This window comes from Chaetodon trifascialis, chromosome 19, assembly GCF_039877785.1.
Source record: "Chaetodon trifascialis isolate fChaTrf1 chromosome 19, fChaTrf1.hap1, whole genome shotgun sequence".
NCBI classification, from domain to species: domain Eukaryota; kingdom Metazoa; phylum Chordata; class Actinopteri; order Chaetodontiformes; family Chaetodontidae; genus Chaetodon; species Chaetodon trifascialis.
This window is the reverse complement of record NC_092074.1, coordinates 10,278,175-10,303,633: the sequence shown is the minus strand read 5'-3', so window position 1 is coordinate 10,303,633 and position 25,459 is coordinate 10,278,175. Positions and strand designations below refer to the sequence as shown.

The following is a 25,459-nucleotide window of genomic DNA, read 5'->3' as shown; positions in this document are numbered from 1 at the left end:
GAGGTTTTTGAACTGATGGATTTGTGAAACTTAATGTTCCTGGATCACCGTCAGTGCTGTGACTCTGAAAACAACAAACTTACAGACTCCTCTCATCCAAATTCGAGGAAACTGGAGTCTGTTTTTCCTGAATATGTAGAGCTATTTAAGTCTTTCTCTGAGGAGTCGATCAGCCCTGCAGGTCTACTAGTTAAGTTCCAAGGGTGAAGAAATGTTTAACGTCAGATTTTCTGTCAGACGTCAACTTTGTGTCCAAAATATCAGAATCCCACATTTCTTATGCGCATTTACTGGAGCTGAAACCTCAATCCAGGTCCAGAGAGACATTGAGAAACGCAGAATTTGATATTTTATCCCCCCCGAACGTCTGCTAAGCTGTTCTACAAAGTGTGTGTGTGTGTTTGCATGTGGGTGTTAGGTCTGATGGGAGGGGTTCTGGAGTGCAACAGCAGTGATGAGGTGACATGTTGATCTCTCTTTATGCGCTGCCCCGAGCCCCTGACCCCCTCACTCAAACATGTCAGTGCCCCCAAACCAATGAAGCAGTCACAAGTGCTGGCACCCATCACAGCTCACCTCTCACAGTCATTATCAATGATAGCCATGATTTGACACTATGTTTTCTGTGACCCCCCTCCAAACCTGTGTCATGACTCTGGGGGCCTCCTACCCTCTTCTTTCTGTGTGTCTGGCTCTGTTCCCGACAGCCCCATCTGCTCCGAGTGAACACCACATTAGGGACCATTAGCCCAGTGCTCGCCAAACTGCTGCTGACCTTGCTGAATTGGGGTTTGATAGCTTGCCAGCAGGATGTTGCAGATATTGTTGCTCTTGCAGAAAGCCTTACTCAGCCTTCCTTATCTTAAAGATTCATCTATGTCTAAATCATCAGGGGGAAAGTTTCAGGAGGAAAATCACCTGAGATCCCACAGACTTTTTAAATCTCTTTTAAGATCTTGTTGAGTCCCATCATGGACTTTCTCCAATAGTGCTGCCATACTGAAATCTACACCTCAACAGCTGGCAATTTTCTCTCACATTTTACTTGAGCTGGTGTTAATCATAGGTGACACTGCTATATTTCTGCAGTTTTCACAGATTTTGTAATGTGTTCCACTGCAAATGGTATAAATCAAGATGTAGGTTCAGATCAACCTGACTGGACAAATGTGTTAATCTTGCTCAACCAACTGTCAACAGGATCATTTTTAGTAAAAACAAATCTTTATGGTTGTGATACCTGACAAACAAACTTGAAATGATGTATAGGAGGAGAAAGGCATGGGAGAACAAGCATGCTGAATTCTCCTTCTTCCTGTCTTATACTTCTCTCTCCTCTCAAACTGGATTTTTTTTTCTTATAATCTTTGAAGTTGGCACTCACATGTGCATGAAAACCGCCTATTTGCAAAAGCAAGGAGTGGCAGCCAGGTTGTTCTCAACTTCCCAAACAATAATGAGTCCCCAAAGTCTGGAAAAAACCCTCAGAAGTACATGGTCACATTGTGTATTTATTGTAATTCTTGGGTTGGGAACAGAGTGTGCATGGTCACAGTGTGTTCCCAACCCAACAACTGCAAAAAAGAACTACTTAAAAGAACATGACATCGTGGCACTATAAATACATTTTCGCTCGCAAACAATGTAGCTTGCCAACATTGTAACAGGAGTCTTCATTAGTTGCAATTCAAACCAGTATGTCAACATACATACATATATTACCAACATATTCTACCGCTGGAAAAGCTAACGAAACTTTTACAAGTGCTTACAATTAGCTTAACGTAGAATTCCATCGATTTTACACATCAGTCTGTTTGCAGGTCATAGAGAGTGCTACTGTGTTTGTGGGAAAAGTTAGATGAGAGGTAGCTGTGCAAAGTCTGATTAATTGACTCAAGTGATGTCACTTCAGTCAACATCAGTTGGTGCTAAAGAATCTAAAAATGGAGTTAGACAAAAGTGAGCTTTCTGCCTCTGTAGCTCACCTCTCATCTCTTGAGGCTCGAGGCTTTGCTACATCAGCCGCTATTAGTATAACACACCCAAATCTCTTTGTCGAGCTGCACTGTGGGCACATAGACTTACGGTAGCTTCTGCGCCACTCACATCTAAAACAGCATCTAACAGCAACCCAGGTCAGACGATGGCATGAACGTGGACCATGATAGGAGGCTGGAACTGACTGATTTCTTTCATTCATCCATCCATCCAATTCTCAACCTGACTGACCACAATAAATAAAACTCCACCACCCATGATCCCTAGGAAATGGCTCTTCATTTGTTGTAGCAGTCTGCACTTTTTCTATTGGACTTTCAGTCACAGTGTAGCAGAAATATATCATCAAGTAATAAGTAATAGTCAGAATGAATCATAGTCCAACATCATAATAACCAACACTTAATCTGTGCTTTGTATTGTATTATGAGTCACTGTATCCCACTTTTATGTTGGTTAATAATGAAAAAGAGGACCTGACAGGCAAACCGAGTGAGAAGTGTATATCTGTAATCTTTGATAAAAATCTGCCGCTGATTTCTGGCAGCAGTACCAAAGAGTGAGTGTGGGCTTTCCCGCCAGCACTGTAATCGAAGCCGCAGACTTACAGTATAGTAATGTGCCATCTAAGCAGCCACAGACGCACAACTCAAGCAGGAGGGCAGTGACTTGGCGGTCTTGCTCCACTATCGGCTGCTGCCAGAGAAAGCCAACAATGTTTTGTTTTTTTTCAGGCCACCCGGATCTCAGCGATCCATCAACCAACGACGTGACGTCACCAGAAGAACCGGCAGCCGACCGGCGACGAAAACAATGACGCTAATGACAGAGATTAGCATCAGCCTCTCCTTCACTCTTTCTCTCAGTCACAGTCTCATGCTCAGGAAATCAACTCCATCTGCAGGATTTTTTTCATCCCCAACCGATGAGAAAGATAATATATGGTCAAGACGACTGAAGCCAGATTGGTGAATATATGATTTCATTTGTGGATCTCTTTAACCCATTAGAAGATATGCTGTCACAGCTTCCCATTACTCTATGAGGTCACCTATACTGTAAAACAGGAACTGTGATATTGCCTCATTAGACCTGGAAATCTTAGCTTGGAGGGATGACTACAAGTGGGACAATCGAGTGCAGAGTGAGAAGAACATTAACACAGAATGACTGGCCTGCATTATCTACTCCATCTTGAGCATTCTCGCCACTGTTACTTTCCAACGGCCGTAAACACAAGGCATTCCCACTGTTTTCCAGACACACAGGAAGACAGTCCTTAACCACCTGGGCTGGGTCCATCTGCCATCAAAAGCTTTGGCTGTGGAAGCAGTGCTGCGCTGTGTGAATGGGGAAGGAATTCCCAATGACATCACGCCAGAGGCTTTTGGCTCCATAGTGATGTTTGCAACAAATATGGAGGCAACAATAGAGCGTTGCACCGAGGCTTTTCGAAACATGACCGCGGCCAAAATCGCTCTGCGCTATTGTTTTCCTATGGAGATGCAGATTTTACAGATGACTTGAACTTCCACCCTGACTGTGCCTGACTTCCAAACAGATTGCGGCTAACAGAGAATCTTAAAGGTGTGAAAAGAGTCTCTGGGTTTGATAAAAAATACGTATCACTGTTGCCTGTGTGCTCATTAAAGCACTTCTCCTGTGTAATAAAAAGGCAATAAGAGTTGCTAAAACTCACCCGCTCTTCTGTCTTCCCATCTCTTCTCCCCCTCTGCCTCTCCCCCAACTACTTTTGTCTTCAATTTTGTGCATAATTTCTTTCTCTTCTAACCCAAAGGCCCTTATCACTCCCTTGTCCCCCCTCCTCCCCTCCACCTCTCCTCTTTCCTCACTCCTTCCAGTCATCCTTCCCATCTGGCTGCCTCCCCTGCAGATGAGACCCCGCTAATTAGCCCTGACCTGTTAATTAGCCGTCTAATGAGCGCACAAACGAGACACAGGCAGGGTGATTGCACTGTGCAGGAGCTCGATTTCTAGCCAGTGGAAGCAGACCAGTCAAACAACTGGTTTGGAACAACACAGATAAATATGCAAACGAAACGTTAACGGCGTGTTGTCAGAGAACAAGATTATTCTTGGTGGTTGGTACATACTGTCCAGTGTGTGTGTGTGTGTTTATACCTCCAGCAGGTCTATCATGCGGGTCATTTGGGAGTAGATGAGGACTCGGTGTCCCTGAGCCTTTAGCCGGCTCAACAGGATATCCAAAGTGTGGAGCTTGCCACTTTCTGTGATCAGGCTCTCCTTATCTAAAAGAGGAGGAGACAGAGAATTGAAAACCTATACTACATGTTCAGCAAGTTTACGTTCACATACACACACACAGAAGATGCCAGAAAAGACTTTCTTCTAAAGAAATCAACAATCACCACTCGTCATGTCATCCTCTTCCTTTGCTGCAAAGATTTAGTGTGTTAACATAATTTCATACTGTAATACATCTGCTCACTGGAAGAATACAGAAAAGCAGCCCAATCAATTCAGAGGTTATTAACTCTTCCCTAATCAATACGAGTCTTCAATAAGGCTGCATTCTCGAGGATAAAGACCCTTTCACAAGAACGGATGAGCCCGGAGATCAATCCTCCTAAATCTGTCCCTAATCTGCTGATTGTTTAAATAACGCATGAGGCCTTATTGACTGGACTCACTGATGAGAGTGAGAAAGAGAATGAACAAGAGACAGAGAGAGAAATTGTGAGAAAAAGTGATTTACACTCCATTTCACACAATGGCACAAAAGACGAACAAATAGGCCCGGCAGTTGGTCTCGGTCACGTTACTGCCAACCACGAGCCGTCAAATGACTGAGCCACAGAGAGCAAATGAAGAGCAATCTGACCCTGGGTCTGCTGTTGAAGTGGCTGCCTGCACGTCCAGCTGATGAGGAATTAACATCATCTGGCTCAATGGTAGAATGAGAAAAGGGTCGGGGCTGTCATCGACCCAGTGACAGGCACACTATGGTGTTTGACCAAGGGGTCGCGACCCCGACTTCAGAGAACCTGAGGCCAGGTCCAGGGTCAGGTGACAGGGTCGAGCCAGGGTTACAAGAGAGTCCCTCTGGGAGAGTCAGGCTTGGTCGTCTCGCACTCCAGTTCGGACACTTGTTCCCAAGCCCTTTTGTACCATGAAAACCTGTGCTTGTAAATATTTCCCAGTCTTGTTTCCTTGCTTTGTCAATGTAATGTAACCAACCGTGTTCAAATCACGTGCCATCAATCCAAAACACAAGGTCAGAAAATTTAAACCGAGGCTGTGATAAAGCAGGCGCACGACAACGTCCTGCCACAATATCCGTAATCCACTGATATGAGGTCAGTGCTTAAAACACAATCAGTACACTTGATGATCCAACACTACTCACAAAACCAACTGGATCTTTCTCCATACGCAGTAGCATTCTATGTTAATGTGTTCCCAGGCTGAACCTTGACCTGCGACCCTTTAGCATAGCCCCCCAAAGAAGGTCAGGCCCTGTCGAGGTGTTAAAGAGGAACTAATAGAACAGATGAACAGAGGAAACACTCAGGGGAGGTATTGGAGAGCTCACCTACAGGTCACTGCAGAGTGGTGTCAGCCTGTCAAATACATTCGGACCTTGTCACACAGCCCCAGAGCTCCTGGGCAAGAGCTGACAGGATGAGTTCTGAATCAAAGTCTTTAAGTTCACTTGTTGGGTTTCTTCCAGACAGCTGGAGCATTGCAGCCCAAGTATATATTTTCACTAGTGTTGTCATTCCTTGTTATGTTCTAAGAGTGAATAAAAATGATTTGAAATGTACAAGAAATCGAGAAAAAGAGGGGGAAGTGGACATAGGAGGATAATAAAAGATAGTAATAATACACTATTAGCAAGAGACAATAAACTAGATGTGAAGCAGATCCAACGAACTCTAGATTTATTGTAAGGTAGGCAGTTGTTACACATTGCTGTGGCTCATTTCAGTGCGTACCAAGAGACCAGCACACCGCAATCCCTGAGATACACAAACACTGTATCCGGCCATCAAAGGCCTGTAATTGGCCTTGGCGTCAAGAGAGTAGATGAACTGAAAAGTAAGAGGGGAGAGTGGGACATGCAGAGGATTAGACGCGAGCAGAAAAGAAAAAGGGCCAGACAGAGAGGGACAGACGGAGGGTGAAGGGGGTCTGTGGTGGCTCCAGCTACAGCGAGGCGATATTAGCACGGTGGCGGCGACGATGTTGTGGTTAAGATGAGACGGGGCCTCCTCACCACAGGTGCCAGTCTAACCAGGGCGGCTGCTCAGTCAAGGGCACCAACCACCGCACTGCCAACCACCCAGATGCAAACCACGACTTGGCAAAGATGCAAATGCTCATATAAAGCAATATTGCTCAACCCCTGCCACCAATCTGTTTCTGTTTACCAGATTATATCTAAGTCTCCAGACTCCAATGTCATGTTTGAAGATGGGCTCAAGCCCCCATCTGAGGATTTCTGTGGCCCAACAGGACTAAACGTGGTATGTATTTAAACTAATTCTTGAAGGGCATAAACTGGAAATCTGAAAATCCCATATTAAGCAGTTGGAGACTATTATTTCTGTATGAAGAGACATGTCAATCAGGGTAATCCTCTTGTTTATGCCTGAATAATACAGAAGACCATTAAAAGGAGAGCTACTCCGCTCCTTAAGGAAGCCACCTTCTGACATCTGACAACTGATGGTATCTCCTACATTTTGATCTCTCTGTACCAGCTGAAGGGCACCATCAGGCTGCTAAAATATTTAAAACTGAGTGACATTCGAAGTCCAGGGAAGTGACAATCGAAGGAAAACTGGGAAACAGATGTCTGACAGAAATGATGAGGGTGCTTGGAAAAAAAAAAAATCCCACCCCTGTAACTATCCAAACTCCCTAAAGTCCAGCAATGTGGCTTACAGAGCGAGGTGGCCGAGTTCAAAACATTTAGTGCCGCACAGAAAATCCCTTTTTCTAAACATCGCTGCCATAGCCTGTAAAGCGAAGCCAAGAAAATGAATAATTGCGATTTGTGAGGGCTTTGGTGGTCCGTCTCATTCCAACATAACACTTATGGCTTACATTATAAGCTACATGCGGCTGCAGTGAAATGCATGACCATAGGTCATAAATGTGAGCTGGCTGCAGTAAGCATGCATGTAACATGAATTGTGGAGGGCTTAAGGGGATAAAAATGGATATGTGTATACATCTAACTTGTGTGGTGCTTTAAATGAATTGGCCTTTGAGATTTGTTCAGTTGAAATTCAGTCAAAATTTGTTTAAACAGTGACAGCATCGTCTAGAGCTGATGGCAAAAGGAGCCTCGGATCCCCTCACATCCAGGACACATGAGAAGCAGAATGAAGATCTGGATTAAAATCACTCAAATGGACACGACGCAACTTACTAATTGTGGACTGACGAGGACAAGGATTGCATGGAAGCCACACCCCAAAACACAAGCAAATCCCATGTGGTGTCACACCACTCTGCCGTTGCTATGGATACACATATCAAGCTTCACCACCTGCCCTGCCCCCCTTTCACAGCACCCCCCCACACCCGCCCAAATCCAATCCAGTCTAACAGCGGTATTCACCCAGCCAGCCCTCCCCATCTTACCTCCTGCTGGCAGATTAGGCTACACTCCCCTGTCCCTCCTCTCTCCCCCTTTCTACCACATCCACGGCACCCTTCAGCTCCCTCTCGATCCTTCCCTCCTCCACTACCACACTCTCCCTACTGCTCCCCCATACACACCCTCTCTCCTCCTCCTACTGTCTGTCCCCTGACGGTGTAATCCAATCCCTGTAGGGCCAGAGCCAGGGGCCTGACATGGTCCTGACCCAATTAGAGGCCTGCTGCCAGCTAATTAACCCCGGCCCAGCCCTGGTGCCTGGCGCCTGATACTCCCAAACCAACTACGGCGCTAATTTCATTAATTCGCCGCTGCAATCTTCTGTCCTGTCCTGTACCCTTCCCCTCTGCTGCTGCAGCCAAAGCCAAGTGCGGAGCCGCCCCTAACCAGGAGGGAAGCGGGGCAGATGCGATTGAAAAGGAGGAGAGGAACAGCAGCAAGATTGCAGAATGAAAAAAAAAAGAAATCAGGAGCTGATGAAAGAAGATGGATGGATGGTTATGTGAGAAAGAGAGACAGATGGGGGGCCACAGAGCAGGTCGAATCAACGATCGAACCGGGCGTCAGCCCCTCACTGTATAATGATACATTACACTGTGCAATCAATAAGTCAATGGGCAACACTTGTTCAGCACCGCTGATGATGGAAATATTAGCCTGACACTACTTTGCTGCTTCTGCACGTATTGACAAAAATTGGACTTAAACTTAATTTTCTCGCAACGGCAGCATCCGCACGGCTAAGAGCCAGATGCCGGCGGGAGGTTTTGGAAGCTGGGAGTGAAGTGACAGACAGAAAGCAGGAGGTTTTAGCTTCTTGTCAGGGCTTGGTGAAGTCTTACAGAAGCTACCCTGACATCTGTCTGCATCTAGAACACGGTATCTCCACTCTGGAGCAGAGCCAAATGACAAACACGCATTCCCACAAGGCCCAGAAATGTGTCTGTGTGACTGCTTGTGACAGTAAGTGAGTGATGGATTGTGTTTATGTGTGTGTGTATATATGGAACATGTTTGCAGATGCATCACTGTCTCCCCTCAGACATGCAAGACAAGCGCTTCTCTTGGTTCTCGAGGAGTCGTTGAGCAGGAGCAGAGACAGACAGTCTGTGGGGGACTCAAGAGTTAGATGGGGGAATCTCACCACACCACAGCCGCCCACTGTGAACTCTGTCATTAAGACAGATTACTGCTCGTTACCCCTGGCCAGCATCGACTCGACACACCGCAGATGAAAGCTAGCTGGCTAAGGGCAGAGTGAGCTTGATACCGCTTGAAGCTCACCATCGTGGTAAAATGTGGCTAATGTCTCCCCCTTCAGTCTACTTTGGGAGGTAAGTTTCTTGAGTATCAGTGAAACATGCTTTTTCCTTCTTGTGGACACACTAATAGCCATAAACTGGACGAGGAAATCAAAACATCTCTGTCCCTTTACGCACTTGGCTTGATGTTTTGTTCTGCTTTTTTTTGTGTGTCTCTGCTGCATTCCGCAGACGGTCACCGGTGCCAGTTTAATACAGCTTGAGAGGGGCAGAGTGAGACGGTGATGTGGTGAGGCTGGCCGGCTGTGTTGTTTTGTGCCTGTCTATCAGAGGGCCTGGGGAAGCTTCCTGCCATTTTGCTGGAGAGCAGAGTTTCTTTGAAGGGACAGGAAGGCAGAACTGCATTTCCCACAGCCTGATGTGGGCTGCTGGGCCAGACCTGCCTGGCCTCTCTCTCATACTCTGATTGATACATGGACACACACACATGCAGCTCTTTACCATCTCTTTCACACACATACACTCCCACACAGCAGTGACAGTCAATTCCCAGCTCACGATAACGCTAGAAAAAGAGCCAGGAGTCGGCGCTGTAGTGAGAAGGCCGTCATTTTGTGGAGCGGTTCCTTCTAATTACTGAAAGCGACACAGGGGCCACACAGACAGCAAGGACGGTTATTTCTGTGTTACACTGGAATGCTCTGCAAATAATCCTACGGCACCCACGTTCGAAAGCGTTTCCTGTAACCTGACGTCTCGGTCTCCGTTTGGATATAAAGTGGCCCAACTGTTGCTAAAAGTGAAGTTTCTGGAAAGTGAAAGAGAGGTGACCACAGAACTGCAGCAATTTAGCAAACAAACAAGGCTGGAATGTGTCTCTAATTATAGTCAAACCTCTACACTAACATCCTGGTGTCTCACACTAGATGACTGCATGGGTTCAGCTCATGGCTGATAATACCCTGCATGTGTCCCGCTTTCTCTCTGATCACCACAGATGGGGTGTCAGAAAGGTGCAGCTGTACGACATCACCATCAACATTAACATTATTAACACAGAGTGGAGAATTCAGTCTTTTCTGGATGAAAACGTCTGTCCTTGGCAACACAATAACATCAAAAAAACAAAAAACAAATGTGAGGCCCAAGACATTACAGCCTCAATTGTTTTTTCCTCCTCTGTGGCCTGATTCCTAATAAGTCCCCTGATTAGATTCCTCCGTCGATATCAGTGGGCAGCCGTACTCACGCCATGGCGCTCAAAACAAACAGTTATTCAGCTCTGCCATTTGTTCTAAAAGGTGTGGGGCTGGGAGTGCAGTGGAGAGGGAGGGTGGGAAACTTCAGCTGGGCTACTGTACATATCTGGGCCTTGATGTGGCAACAATGTGTTCAGCGGAGGACGGGTGCCGGAGTGTTGGGTCACTTCCTTCCTACTGAGGCTGAGAAAGAAGTGGGAGACCAGACGGATTGAGAGGCTGTAGCCAGATAGAGATTTCAGATCAGTTTGCGGTCTCGTCCGTTAGCGGGAGGGACGGGGGTGAAGCTTGTCCTCGGGCCTGTGTGTGTGTGCGTGTAGCAAAGGCAACATCGTGGAGCGTGGGAGAGTGTGTGGGGAGATGTGAGAGACACCTCAGGCCCCGTGTGAGCGCTGTTCCCTGAATGGACCCGATGGTCCACACACACACACACACACACACACACACACACACACACACACACACACACACACACACACACACACACACACACACACACACACACACACACACACACACACCATCTATTAGTGTTACCTAACTAAGCACTTGAACAATGACCAGTAGCTAAACTTCCTCGCTTTGTCTGCCTCCGTATAACTTCACAAGAGCTTTCAGACGGTTCTCACACAGACACACAAATACTTGTTTTGTTTCTCACTTTTACACACAAACACTCTCACAAGCACATGTACACACAGATGGGTAGAAGACAAAAATCAAGCATTACAATATTACAATCTGTGCGAGGGTGTCTAAAGGATTTAAAGGCTCTACCAGTACCAGTGTGTCTTTAAGTACTAAAACCCACAAAACGAGTGTGCTGCAGGTTTATCATCCAGTATAAAAGGACACACATGTCCGTTTTCTGTGCCAGGAACCTCTGTCACAACACAAAACAAAAAGCAAGCAGTCATCATAATCCATGACAGAGACAGTTTATCAGAGGTAGAGGGGCAGCACAGGTCAGTGAGAAGGGAAGTGTTGTCTGTAAAACTGTAATGGCCTCTCTCACCCTGGACATCCATCAGTCATCTGAAACCTGGCAGCGAGTCGGCTGCCCCTCTGCTCCAGCTGACCCTTAACTCAACGAGCCCGAGCGCTTCTGATAAAGAGCTCGCAAGAACACGTACACTCGCAATCCTGCGCTCACTGGTGGGTGTTCATGTGAGCGAACTCCTGCAGAAGCCCTTTATCTAAGCGGCTCCATTGGACTGTGAGGGATTGGCTGCCTGGCAGGTGGACGGGCAGTGACAGAGGAGGGTGATGTGCCCGGCTCTGCCCTGCTGACCCCCAGGCTGGCCTTTGCAGATTCTCCCACAGGCCCCTTTCCGTCAAAAACTGGATATCCACCATTTGATAACACCGTCAGTTAAAATATGACTCAAACAAACGAACGCAAAGCAAACTATGAGTTACTAGTACTGACGTTCTGAGCTTCCGAAACCCTTTTTTGAAGACAGCGTCATCTGTTTTTCCCCTTGGCAGCGCACACGGCTGCTGTGGACTGGGCCGATGAAGACACCACAGGAGGACCGATCATGTTCAACAAACACTCCACAGAGGACATTAGAAACACAAAGTGCTCACCAGGTATCCGAATGAAGGACCATCCATGTCGTGGATAGAGAGCCATCACTCCCCCGGGGCATTGTGGGTGGAAGGCACTGGCCCTTGTACGCCAGTCCGAGGCAAGCTGAGGGGAGCCGTAGAGGAAACACTGTCTGTAGACTGTGCCCCCTCCACTGCGTGTCACCCGCCACTCGTACTCCGCACTACGGTCGTCACAATAACGCTCCATGGGAACTGCTGTCACCTAAGAAGCCAAAAAAAGAGACAGAATTTTCTACGTTTGAAAGGAAAGATAATATCGAGTGTTGGAGAGAGAAGGAAGATTTTAGGACAGTGTGTTACAAGTATATTGACATATATGTTATTACTTTTGAGATACAGGAAAAGCTACAGCATGGAGGCTAGTTTAACTGAATCAGCAGGCTGTCTGTGTGTGTGTGTGTGTGTGTGTGTGTGTGTGTGTGTGTGTGTGTGTGTGTGTGTGTGTGTGTGTGTGTGTGTGTGTGTGTGTGTGTGTGTGTGTGTTTGACTTTGTGTGTGTATAGGAAGAGGGCAAGAGCAAGCACAACAGCTGGTGAACAACCTGAGCAAGAAGCCCTTTTTTAGAGGCTGTTTGTTTTAAATGCAGCTGGAAACCACAGTGGTGACCCCCACACCCCAACCACACACAGTCTCTCTCTCTCTCTCTCTCTCTCTCACACACACACACACACACACACACACACACACACACACACACACACACACTGACAGATAAGAGTTGCTCATTGTTGAAAGCCTACAAAGGCAACATGCACAGCGCTTCCCTCTTCCCTTTCCACGACCACCCAAATGCTTGTCTGTCTTACACGGGCCAGCACGCACACACACACACAGGCTGTCCACACAAACACACAGAGGAGCGCCTTTATCGGGTCACTTGCTGCTCACACGCACACACATGCACACACACCCTGGGCGTGGCAGCTAGCAGGAACTTTGGTGGCAGTGTGGGCTGACAAGGCCGCAGCGAGGAGGTGGCAGAGTTTCGACTGTGGACCATCACGTCTGTGTGTCCCAGCATGCCGGGGCTGAACGCTGTGAACACGAGGTCCTGAAATACAAACACACACAGAGTCTACATCACAATCCTGTTTCATTACAGCCAAAACTTCACAAATACAGTCATTATATCTGCGCGGCGAAGTGTATTAAATTGCAAGCAATCACAGTTGACGTTACGCCTCCTGCTGAACTGATTCCTGCTTTGATTTGTGGTAAAGCGGGAAATTGAGGAAAACATTATATCATAATTATATGAAATACAAAAAATATGCAGCAAAAGTAAGAGGTGCTGCAAACCAGAGGTAAACAAACACAGACAAACATACAGAGATTATCAAGTGCAGCGCTCACGGTTTTTCTAAACTGCTCCGACAGGAAGTTTGATTGGCAACGTGCCTGAAATGTTATATAAAATTTCAGCTCGATGCTTAAAATGTTATGCAATGTTATGATTATGCAGCTTATATGATTTTAGTCGCCTGTGTCACATGATAAACTGCATGCCCGATCATATAATCTGTTCTGCAAAGACATACATTATGCATGCATTTTGAGCAAAGGTGGATGCTGAGGAGATAATGATGAATAATTCAAGTATAACGCAGTGGTAGGTGTTAAAGGAATATATAAATGTTGTGTGTATGTTACTGTGTGCCATATGTAGGTGCAGAAACAGTGGATACAGAGTGCCATCTAATGGCAGAGTTTGGAAAATAACATCCTTTCCAGCCAAGCTCCAGTCACTTCCAGCATGAGTTAGCAAGTACTCATTCCTCACAATACATACTGAATGACATGCATAGCATGAAATATACAATTACATCAAGTATATATCACAAATTCATGTTTCATGTTGAGACACAGAGCCCATTTGAAGCAGTGCCCCAAAGCTGCATGTGTAAAAACCTGTTCAGGAGGTATTCAGAGGTGCCTGGTTCACTCGATTCCTCAACAGGAGCAGCAGGAAAGCTGAAGGCACCACTGACCACACTGTCAAGTACACAGCCAGAGAACGATGAGCCAAGCAGAAAGAGGAGGCACTGTGCGGCAGCTGCACACCGCTTCAAAAGAAAAATGAGGAGTTGAAAGAAGTTGGCATATGCTGTGGGAGTGAGTAATTTCTAGAAGCTGAAGTGGGAGTCTGGGGTCAGCGCGGTCATACAGTACACATACAGTGTTAGCTCTCCGTGTGTCTGCAAGTTTCTCTCTTTCTCTCATATTTGAACTTGCTTCTTAAGGTTTTTGTGCTCTTTCGTTCCCTAAGCCGCTCCAGGGGGGAACCTAAGACGCGAGGCAGCTGCCTGACTCGGTGTGATGAGGCCAGGAGGAGAGGAGAGGTGAGGAAGAGGAGGATGGAATTACTCCGACAGCATTTTCTCCTGAGTATTTTCCACCCAACAAGTCAGAATTGGTAAATGGTGGTAATGAGATACAGATCTGCCAATGGGTAACTGTTCGCCGCGTGAAAGATTTGATGGGATGTGCTTTTAGTGTTTTTTTTAGCTCAGCACAATGACTAAAACACTCCTGCAGCAGTGACCTTGTGGTGTATTTGCAGGCTGCAGCTGTTTGCTTTTCTATTTTTTTGAGGTGGCCTGTATATTTAAACTGGCACCTATGTATTGCACTCTCTCTTTCCAACTAATAATTAGATGTCCATATTGCCAAATAATACAGAGAAATGGAGGAAATACGTGCTGTCACGATGTAACCTTGCAGAATCGAACACATTTGAAAGCATTTGAGTGCAGATGAAATGGACTGCGGTGGGCTACATCTGCCCAGACTGCTAAGCTACCAGAATGGTTTGAAGGAACAAAAACAATGCACCACTCATTTCCAGATCTTACAGTGTCTCCCATAAACCAGCAGAAGCACATCAGTGCCATATAAGAGCTGCCATTTATCCCACCCACATCAAACTCCAACTTTTGTTATGACTGCCAAGTGCTTCCTGTAAGCATCAAAAGGCTGAAAGAACAGCTGTCAGCCAAGCTGGTTTCATATCACACCATAGCATTAACAAAAAGTTATATGTGATTTAAATGGTTTATTATGCATGCAAACCTGACTAGTTTCAGAAAAGGCTTTGGCCTTTAGCCTCCTTTAAATCCAACGCTGTTTTTTAGTCTTAAAAACGTGACTTTCCTCTACATGTCTGACAGCAGAGGGACAGATCGACCGCTGCACAGACACTGGAGTCAGATCGAGGGAGGGAGGACAGTGTTACTGGGTCACAGGGCTACAGAGGGATTGGGTTCCACATTGGATCCCAGAGGAGGGAGAGGAAACCTGGGGCAGAGAGCAAGCTGTGTGGCCAAACACTGACTGATGCTCTGGGGACAATTTCAGCCTCAGCAGCAGCACATGCCTCGCTTCTCCGTCACACACCCTCATGAACAGCTCATCTCGGGCATAGATTTTAATGTGTGTGTCTTGCGTGTTTCTTACCTGCAGGACAGCGCTGGTGTGCGTGTTTGGGAAACTGGTGGGTCTGTTCAGCCACAGAATTAGGTCCTTGTGAGACAGACACTTAGTCCTGGGCTGTGACGTCCCTCCGCCCCCCTGCAAGTCTCTGGTTTCCTGCTGACCCTCTCCTTCAAGGCCAAACAGGCGCTGATAGCGGAGCCGATACGCAGCTTTGAGGGACAGAAAAAGGGCTAACCATCTGCAAAAGAAAACGGCATGAGGGCGGAGAGGAAAAAACAAAATTGCAAAAAGATTTTGCATAGAAATACTTTGTAAAGAATTCTGCAAAACTAGTGCATAATGCTGGTCCTCATTAATTATCAAACTTGCAGAGTGCAGTAGACTACAGCATAGCACCTCCAGAGCTGTTGAACATTTGGTGTCTTGCAAAGAGACATTTGGACAGCATGGACTTTACTTTCTGAGGTGAAAGAAAGACAAAGAGAGAAACAGATCTGAAGATGGAAACTTAAAGCCCACCTCACTAAGGTGCCTTGCAGCATGAGATTGGACATCTCAGCTGGCGACACGTCGATGAAGCGCAGGAAGGAGAAACAGCTTCCTTTGTCATCACCTGGAACAGAAAAAACAGAATACAGGATGAAGAATATGAGACTAAACAAAGAAAAAAATATAGACAGAAATAACAAACGTAGAAAAGGCAGGGGAGGAGAGGAAGTTGAGGATTGAATGTCAAATGAAAGAGACACTCTCAGATGAGAAAACCAACTCCCGCTTCAGTCGAGAGCTTTGTGTACGCCTGAATTCAAAGCACCATACGTGCTCACCTTTTCTGTGAAAAAGAGACTGCTGGATGTGATTTGGAGAGAAGGGAGACAACAGCACTTGGAGTAATCTGAAAAGGATGCAGAGACAGACTGAGTTACACCACTGAATGTGAGAAAAAGCAAAAGAGATCAGATGGGTCTGATCCCAGTTCGAGCCATAACATTTCTCAGTATTAATAGCTATAATTTGGATAATAGACTTTTGCAACTTTCCAAAGCAGCAAATGTGCACAAGAACAAAGAATTACTAAGAAAATAAACATATCTGTTAGCATTTTACAGTGTAATTTCAAATATAAACCTACAACCGACGCTTGTTGAAATGTCGATAGACCTGTTTTCGTTGGATTTCAGGCACACTTGTCAAACTCAAGCGTGTCCGTGAGTTCTTCTGTGTGGAAGAACTTACTTGTTTTTGGCCTGGTTGTGTGCGTGGACGAGGCCGTGGCGGTAGAGGAACTTCGACATGATGTAAGGCTTGAGGGACATGTGGAAAGGAGAGCGTGTCTCCTGGCGCTCGAACAAGTCGGGGTGGTTACACACCTACACACAGACAGCAGACACAGAAAGTGTATTTAGAACAGCAGGCTAAAGAACAGACTGCTCGACTGCCAATTAACTGTACCTCTCAATTTTCTTTGTTAAGACTTTTGATAATGCTATACTTAAAAAATGATCCTAACATCATTACGACTAATAACTGTGATCAATCATCACGGCTGCTGAGTATTTCTGAGCTGGAAGCCAAACACTTTTCTGCAGTACCTTCCTGAACTGCATGACCAGGTTCATGAGGGAGGAGGTGGTGCTGTGGGACTGCTGGGCCGTGCCCATGGAGGACTGCAGCAGGTCCTCAATAGAGATCTTGTTCCTCAGAGCCTGGTAGAGCAGCCTCTGCCGTGATGTCAGCTGGCAGTATGTCAGGATCTCAATCTGTAGACGGGGAGTAGGACAAGTTCAGAGCTTTAAGAGTGACAGTGACTTTACTGTCTTTCAGTATGAAATGAAACAGAAAAGAAGCCTGTGTAGTAAGACAGCAGTGAATGACAACGGCCTCAAGTGGACCTGGTTTGGAAAAAGACTGATTTTCAAAGTAAAAGTTGTGGCTTCAGTAGAGACAAATGATTCAGCTTTATTGCTGTGTTACGCCTCCATTACAACATACACACACACTATTTTCACATGGGTCCAACCAAAAAAATAAATTTATGGGTGCAAACCGGTTTGATCTCGTGCCCCGCTTTGATGAAAGCAGCGAAACTGAACGGCAACAAACCCGTAAAAAGCCAACCGTGAACCACGAGTGAACTGTGCTGACAAAACAAGAGAAACCAACAAGAGCGGGGAAGAAAAAGGGAAGCGGGCTGGCAGGACTGCGTGTGGGTGAGAGGGGGGAAAGCGAAAAAGACAGATGTGGGGGAGCCATGAACTCTGCCATTCCTCTGACTCTGTGTATCCAGACTCCCACAGCGCGTGAGTGAGTATGTGTGTGCCGCATGTGACAGCGAGCGACCCGGAGTCCAACATCTGTCAAGAGGATCTGCCAGCACAAGCATCACTCACAAGCTTATTACAACACTGTGTGTGAGTGACGTGTGCAGGGGGAGAGAGGGAGGAAGGGTGCGCGTTTAAACAGGCTACAAGGTTTGTTTTCATGGCGTTATCATTTTTTTGTCCTCCTAAACGCGCAGCACCGGACAAGACATTCGGCTCAGCGAGCACAGAGAGAGTTGGCTCCTCTACCTTGTCTGAGAGCTCATTTTCCACATCCTTCTTGATTCGGCGCAGCATGAAAGGCTTCAGGATCATGTGCAGTCTGGAAAGCTGGTCTGAAACACAAACATCCATCAATGCTTAGCGACGAATCACATGCGAAAGCGAGCAGAAATAAAAGTTCCACGTTGGCACACAAAGGCTTTCCTCGCACTCACTCTCGTCGATGGCCGACTTGTTTTCAGCGTGGCTCTCGATGTCCTTGGAGAACCACTCGTTAAACTCTTCGTGGGAATCAAACAACGTGGGCATGATGAAGTGCAGCAGGGCCCACAGCTGAGGGACAGTAATAACATGTGGTCGTCAACAATTCTGCCTTGCTAACGTGAACGCCCACACACACACACACACACACTGCTCACCTCAGCCATCGTGTTCTGGATGGGCGTCCCAGTGAGCAGCAGTCTGTTTCGACACTGGAACTGCAGAAGAATTTTCCAGCGAACGCTGAAAAGGCAGAGGGGATGCAGTTAATAACTGGAGATCTGGTGCAACAACTACACGAGTTCACGGTGTTTATATAACTGGACTGTAATCACACCAATTACTCAAAGTGTGGAAGCCCCGTTCATTTGTGAGCGCACGTTTCTCATCTCGAGACATTTTGTGACTAGTTTTGTAGATTTTGGACAGCGTCCAACAGCAGACATGAAATATTTATGTAGTTACAGAGATGAACAACTGTATTTTTTCAGCTTTTCAGCCAATTTGTTCAAAATGTTTAAAGTGGCCATATCGCTTTTCTGCTTATTCTAGCCAGTTTATTACAAACTGCATATCAAACCTACTTAAAAGGAAGACTGTTCATGTTACCGCAAGGTTAATTATCAAGTATAATAAATACATCCTGTGTCAGGCATCAACACATCTTAACTCACAGGAACCCTGCACTGTGGAATGCAGCATTACACGATGACGCAGCAGTCGTGTTGAGGTTTTACCTGGTGCTGCTTTTCAGTGCCTGGGCCTCATCCAGAACCATGTACTGCCACTTAACCCTCTGAAAATACTTGACGTCCTGGACCACCAGCTGGTAGCTCGTGATCACCACGTGGAATGGTGCGTTTTGTGTGTAGAGGGTTTTCTGTTGAAACGTGGACAAACATGGGCGCATACGTGGTTAGACTAGAAATAAAGACCTGAGCACAGCATATATTGACCAAGATCTGTTGTATCTTGATGATAAATGATCATCCTTGTCATCTCTTCCTTACCTGGCTCCAAAATTTCCGAATCACCTTGCGATCATGAGGATTCCCCCAGTACGGCAGCACCTGACAGACAAGTCAGCACAGTTAAAATAAAGGGGGAAACATTAAATTGTGAGTTGTGTGTGGATCCATTCCTCCTGAACTACATTCAAACCTTTCCAAAACACTTACATTTGCACTGAGCAATGTAAAACAAAAACAGAGCTGCAGTGATGTTCCCAGAGGAAACACTTAGGCATAGCATCACGTCTGAATCACTGCTCCACTTGTTGAGCTGTTGATGTAAAATGCGATGTGAAAAGATTTAAACATCATTACATCGCTCAGCACACGCTGGCATTCCATTGTTTTCGGTCAGTCTTGCTTTGAGTGTTCAGGAAGCTTATCTTCAAAATGTGTAATAGGGTCTTTTCGCACCTCATTAGCAAAACAGACTGGAATTGATTTATTTTCAAACTCGCAGAGAAAAACAGACATAGTTGGGGGTTGAGCACAACAAAGGAGTTGCGCGGATCATAGTGTGTATGTGCGCACTCGGGCATAGCAGACATATTGATGTGTTTTTAAATGGTCAATGTCTTTTTTTTTTTTTTTGACATTCAAGAATACACACTGCCTGTCAGAGGCCGGTTAACACAGGCAGAAAGAAGAGAGTGCGGCCGCTCAACAATCAAAATATTAACACAGACAATGCTACCAGCTCCCAGTGCAACACTGCCCCCTAATGAACGGTTTCTGACATGCCCTGTCCTCATTAGTTCTCAGAGGTTTGACAGACATCGTTCTCACAAGAACAACAAAACACTGCGTTCATTAGAGCAGTGGTTTTCAAAGTGGGGGCCGGGGCCCCCTGGGGGGCCGCCAGGGGGCGCTAGGGGGGCCTCAGAAAATTGGAGGGAAGTTAAGAAAAAAAAAGCAAAACATGTTAGTTAATAATATTCTTATGCTAAACAAATGTAATAATTATTGAATAGTGAATAAAAGTAAGAAAATCATTCTAAAAGTTGATGTTTCTTTACATATTTTGTAGCATTGTCGGTGGGTTTGCAAAGGGGGTCCCTGGCCAGAAGCTAATGCTGTTTGGGGGGGCCATGGCATGGAAAAGTTTGGGAACCCCTGCATTAGAGGACTGAAAACGACCAAAGAGATCAGGCTGCCAGGATTCCAGCGGACATGATTTCGCAGGTGTTTCCGCTGGCCCGCTCGCTCGGCGCCGTTCTGGATTCTCACCTTGAATTTGGGCACAAAGCGGGTGAACTCCTGGTGCCAGTTGTTGAGTGTGGATGCAGGAGAGATGATCAGAAATGGACCCCAGATGTTGTCTCTCTGTGCAGGAACAGTTAGAGGAGAATACACCGTCAGCCGCCACAACAGGTGCTCTTTGTGTGTGCATGTGTGAGCACCCAATAACAGGAAGCCCTGGAGGAACACACCATGCATCTTCCTGCCAGCGACCGTTCAACGCTGAAAAGCACACATTTCCCCTAAATTCCACTTTGTCACCTTTTGGTGTTAAGAGACCGAACGAACTACAGATCAGCTACTCACAACAATGAAATAAGTCGTATGAGTCATTCAGTGAAAAGCACTGCCAAAAACAAGGGACTCTTTAAAGGATGCAGGTGCACAAAGAAGCTGGATGTTGGATATTTTCAGTCACAACAGCAGAGACAATTGAATATTCCACAAAGCTTTTTGGAAGTGTGCTCTCTCACCTCTGCTAGGTGTGCCAACAGGGCGATACTCTGGACCGTCTTCCCCAGTCCCATCTCATCTGCCAGGATTCCGTTGATTCCCTGCAGAGAAAGAAGAAAACAGAGGAGAAAATAAATCTTTCAATGTGCGTAAGTAAGCACATACGAATGTGGAATGCCAAAAAACGGCATGCAGACAAAGCCCTGGTCAGTCTTCATGAGTATAATCTTTGAAAAGATTCAAATTGAGCTCTTTCATACCATATAAATGTCATATTCTAAACATAATGCCAGCTGAAAGAAAGAAGAAGAAAATATTGCCATTTTTCAAGACACAACAAATAAGGTCCGAGGCAGACGTGGGTACCTGTTCATAGAGGTTGGCCAGCCAGTTCATGCCCTTGAGTTGGTAACCTTTGAGCTTGCCGTTGAAGATAGTGGGCTGAGGAATGTCTTCGCCCGCATGGATGGACGGGTTGGAAAGGCTGTAGCTCTCTCCAAAGCCAGAGCCGACACCTGAGGATGAGCCGCAAGCTGCGTGTAGCGACGCACTGCGGCTGTCCTTTGCCTCCTCATCAAACATCCGCGTCTACGGGGAGACGTTTGGGGATTAGCACAGCATGGACAGGGCAGCGTGGGTAGAGTGTGTGAGTGCATCTCTGAGGTTGTGCATGGATCAACTTACCCTCTCTTGATGAATTTGGTAGGCTTCTTTGGCATTCCTCAGGGCCTGGGACTTGTAGTGTTCACTATCTGAAATCATACAGTCAACTTTAGCATAAAACAGATGAATCCCACGTCGCTTTGCAGTACACAAGAGCATATTGCTAAAACAACTTGAAAAGAAAATATGATCTTGTATTCTCTAATCAATCAGAAAGTGAATTATAGAATTCCGTCAGTGGTTAACAAACAATAATCCCTAAATGACCTGCTTCATATTTCTAGTACTTCACTGCACAAATATCCAAACTGCTCAACAGCTCATAAAAAAGGACAGGGAAGAAAAAAAAACAGGAAATATGATTTACAGATAGAAATAGCTAAAGAGCTAATAAATATGATAACTGGTCCATTTGGGATTAAATAGATTCTGACACATTTTGAGGTACTTTGTCAGCAGCTCCTCTAGGGGACTGAAGGTATACAAGAAATCACCCATCAACAATGAGTTTCAGTTACTGACTGACTCAGAATAAACTTGGCTGAGCCGTTCATACCATAGTCCTCCTGTCCCATGTTGACCATTACGCCTCCTCCAATGTCGATCTGTCTCTGCGCCCCAGTGTCTTCCAGCTTTCTGAGAATTTCCTCCTGAGCTGTGTCTCCCTCTGGACCCCCCATGCTGGCTTTACCGCTCATGAAATGAGCATACAGCTCTGTCTGGGTGATGAGGAAATTCAGCTTACGCTGCTGGCGTTTGGCCTGTGACAGAAGCAGAGAAAATAACGGCATGCTTTTGTGTATTTTATTATAAATCTTTCCAATTTAAAACTCTTTTTTCAAGTTTAATTTATACAGATGCAAATATTTCCATTCAAATAAAGCAAAAGCCAAATGAGGCACCTCTAAATGCAACACTTTCCATTCCACCTACTTCTCTCATCTCTTCATCCAGTTTACGTTGCTCCAGGGCCTCCTTCTCTGCCCTCTTCCTGTGCTCCTTCTCCACTTTGTCATATTTCTTCCAGTAAAGCATCATCTCCTTGGTGAGGCGACGGGCGCGAGGTAAAGTCTCCTTACAGTTCTTCTGAGCCTGGATAGCTGCACGCCGAACCTCTCTCATGCACTGATGCGCCAACTAGGAGAAAAAAAATGAAGTTAAATGTTGTGCTTAATCTGCAATTTACTCTTGACAGTTAGGAAAAAAGTTCATTTTAACGACACAGTAGTGTGAAACACTCTACTTACCTTTTTAGCATTGGTCAACACCAAGTTCTTAGCAGACGTCTTCTGCTTGAAAGACTGCAAAAATAGGTATAAACAGGATAATTAGGACTAATAGCCATAAAAAATGGTGTGTAGTTTTCACCAGAAACTCATGAGCGTGAGTGTTTAACCATCTGTTTATCAGCGTCATGCACACTAACCTTGGGGATCTCCTTTTTAGCGATCGTGAGCCAGACTTTACGTCGCCGTGCATTCAGCTGCTCAATGGTAAGATGCTTCTTCTTCACCATGGGCAGCGGAGCATCATGGGAAAACTTTGCAAAGATCTTGGTGACATAAGGACGCCCCTCATCCAGAAACTCTCCCTCTCCCCGTTTCTTCTTTTTCTTCACCTTTTTCAGTTTGGCTAATGAAAAAATTAGAAAGTGGAAAACAGTTTAAAATCTTATCAACCATCCCAGTAATTATTTAGTTATTTTTGTTTTGTACTATTGACACAATCACGACATAGATTCCAGATTTTCTTTTCATCTTTACCCTTAAATTTCTTCTCATCTTTGATTTTCTTCTTCTTTGGGCCCAGTAGGTGGCGCTGTTGCTCATAGAAGGGGTCATGAGTAGAGAGGAGTCCAGTGCTGTAGTACTGATACTGGTGAAGCTGCAGGGAAGTACAGACGGATGGAAAAAATACAATGACGACATTACAAAAACCACATGTCAGAGAAACTCGCATTATTACTGGGCACTGTATTTGTGTGGGTGGGTGTACCTCCCGGTCAGAGTGGAACTTGCTCTGATGCTGCCTGGTGAAGCGATGTAGCCTCAGCATGTCATGCAGCTCCTCCCGAGACAAACTGAAGTCAGAGTCATCTGAGTCTGTGTCCGAGTCTGTGGTGTCGTCACTCAACAGGATGCTCTGCAGGAGACACAGGAGGAACGTGGTGAAAGAAAGCTGAGGGTGTGTGTGTGTGTGTGTGTGTGTGTGTGTGTGTGTGTGTGTGTGTGTGTGTGTGTGTGTGTGTGTGTGTGTATATGGATATACAGTGTAATGTGTAAGAAAGAACACAGCAGTGCAATGTTCTGAACAGCATCAGTAGCAGAGCTGCAATTAATGATCATTTCCTATTAATTTATCAGTCATTTATGCAATCTATTAATCAACTAAATGCTTATATCTGTAGAACAATGGAGAATAAGTCTATAAAGTACCTTGAGCCATTTCCTGTTCTTCTTCAGCTTGGAGAAATTGTAGAAGCAAGTTTTATCTGCCTTTTGGTCTGTGGAGTTTACAGCGAGAGAAGAAACATCACATGATGCAAACGTGCATGAATAGTTACAGGACAAAAGTGAGAGTGTGCATCTGTAGTGTGTGTGTGCATAACATAATATCACTGTCTCTCTGTGTATCATACCTTTACCTTGCAGCAGAACCCCGTTGAGGGGCTTCCCCTCGGCCATCCCATCCCCTTGCTCACATTGCTCACTCTTCACATTCAAAGCTGTATGCTGAGTGGAGGGATCCAGAGACAGGCCTCTACCCAATGCACCATCGCTGTCATCACTGTCATCACTAGAAAATTAGAAATATGTAGGTAAGTCCACCATTTGTGCAACAGCAAGAAAACAGCATTAATAGCGCTAATCTCTGTATTCAAGCATGAGCCACCTTTAAACTGCAGCACCTACAGTAACTCATCATAGAATATCCTCAGGAACACACCTGAGTTTAAGGCAAAAAAAGTGTATGAGCATTCCATCTCTACTGTGCTTCTACCTGGTTATGTCTCTGTTGAAGATGGCGGCAGTCTGGCGCAGGAAACTGTCCAACCTCAGGGTTCTTTCCAAGCGCTGCAGGTAGAGAGGTTTGGCCAGGGCAGAGCTCCCTGATGCTCCAACCTCTGGCCGGCCACCCTGCCCTGACGCCATGCAGCACAGACACCTCTGCCCAGCAGGGCAGCAGCTTTTACTGACGAGAGAGAAGTCAAGGGGAGACACAAGTGAAAGATCACGCAGATGACTCAAGGTCAGCGTGAGCACTACAGGATGCTGTGCTCTCACGATGGGATGAGTAAGGCTCTGATGTTTTATTGCAAGTCACCTAAATTGTAGCAAGAACCAGTGGTATGTTGGTTCATACCAATTAAAGGATATGTAACTGACTCATGAGACATTCATAAGCAGTTGCTGAGTTTTTCCTTCAGGCTCCCAAAACAATTTTTCCCAACTAGTCTGGCATCATATAACAAAATGGCCACTGCTCTCATCCAAAGGATGGGCGTGCAGGATGTACCAGCTGCTCGGTTCATTGAGCGAATAAGAGCATAAACTGTGGACCTACCTTCTCAGTAAGGGATGCCATTGTTCTTGATTCCAAGATTAAACATCAAACAGAAGTGAAAGCCCCTAAAACAGAAGAAACCAGTCACACACACAAAAATACTAAACTGTTTTTATGAGGAGCTGGTGCTCTTTCACATGGTGTCATCTGTTTATGGCGACTTTGTGTCATTGTGTGCTGCTGGCAGCTTGACTGCTGCACGAGTGTCCTTGATATTCTGAACTTTCCATAAAAACAAAAAATGTTCAAAAATGTAAGAAAATAAATATGAATTAATGAAATGACTGCTCCTGCAATGCTACTGTATCTTTAAATTGTCTGTGTTTTTAATGTAAATAATTAAGAAGAATGCACTAGCTCAATATTTTGTCAAAGAGTTGTTTTCTCCGTTTGCATAACACACAGGGCCGTTATACTTGCATACTACTTTTATATGTCATTCAGTTTATTAAATGGTCAGACTGGATAAATTAAAAGTTACATTTCACAAAGTCTATACTTCACCAAG

At 45.6% G+C, this 25,459-nt stretch overlaps 1 protein-coding gene across 3 annotated transcripts in view; it reads right to left on the bottom strand.

Moving 5' to 3' along the window:
- Window positions 1-25,459, bottom strand: part of ino80 (INO80 complex ATPase subunit) — a 33,813-nt gene that overhangs the window by 7,306 nt on the left and 1,048 nt on the right. For 2 of the 3 annotated variants that reach the window (XM_070987498.1, XM_070987499.1), the window contains exons 2-28: window positions 24,952-25,016; window positions 24,388-24,579; window positions 24,026-24,183; window positions 23,823-23,890; window positions 23,383-23,529; window positions 23,151-23,271; window positions 22,814-23,019; window positions 22,635-22,688; window positions 22,321-22,524; window positions 21,944-22,148; window positions 21,409-21,476; window positions 21,091-21,312; window positions 20,745-20,825; window positions 20,260-20,355; window positions 19,033-19,092; window positions 18,760-18,902; window positions 18,181-18,265; window positions 17,977-18,094; window positions 17,789-17,874; window positions 16,811-16,978; window positions 16,455-16,588; window positions 16,046-16,113; window positions 15,738-15,831; window positions 15,240-15,456; window positions 12,697-12,837; window positions 11,763-11,988; window positions 4,144-4,271 (exon numbers count right to left, since the gene is read on the bottom strand). In XM_070987498.1, the coding sequence (XP_070843599.1) occupies window positions 4,144-4,271; window positions 11,763-11,988; window positions 12,697-12,837; window positions 15,240-15,456; window positions 15,738-15,831; window positions 16,046-16,113; window positions 16,455-16,588; window positions 16,811-16,978; window positions 17,789-17,874; window positions 17,977-18,094; window positions 18,181-18,265; window positions 18,760-18,902; window positions 19,033-19,092; window positions 20,260-20,355; window positions 20,745-20,825; window positions 21,091-21,312; window positions 21,409-21,476; window positions 21,944-22,148; window positions 22,321-22,524; window positions 22,635-22,688; window positions 22,814-23,019; window positions 23,151-23,271; window positions 23,383-23,529; window positions 23,823-23,890; window positions 24,026-24,183; window positions 24,388-24,539 (3,450 nt within the window). In that variant the 5' untranslated portion in view covers window positions 24,540-24,579; window positions 24,952-25,016. The remainder of the gene's footprint in view (window positions 1-4,143; window positions 4,272-11,762; window positions 11,989-12,696; window positions 12,838-15,239; window positions 15,457-15,737; window positions 15,832-16,045; window positions 16,114-16,454; window positions 16,589-16,810; window positions 16,979-17,788; window positions 17,875-17,976; window positions 18,095-18,180; window positions 18,266-18,759; window positions 18,903-19,032; window positions 19,093-20,259; window positions 20,356-20,744; window positions 20,826-21,090; window positions 21,313-21,408; window positions 21,477-21,943; window positions 22,149-22,320; window positions 22,525-22,634; window positions 22,689-22,813; window positions 23,020-23,150; window positions 23,272-23,382; window positions 23,530-23,822; window positions 23,891-24,025; window positions 24,184-24,387; window positions 24,580-24,951; window positions 25,017-25,459) is intronic. The other variant, XM_070987501.1, reaches the window with a different exon arrangement.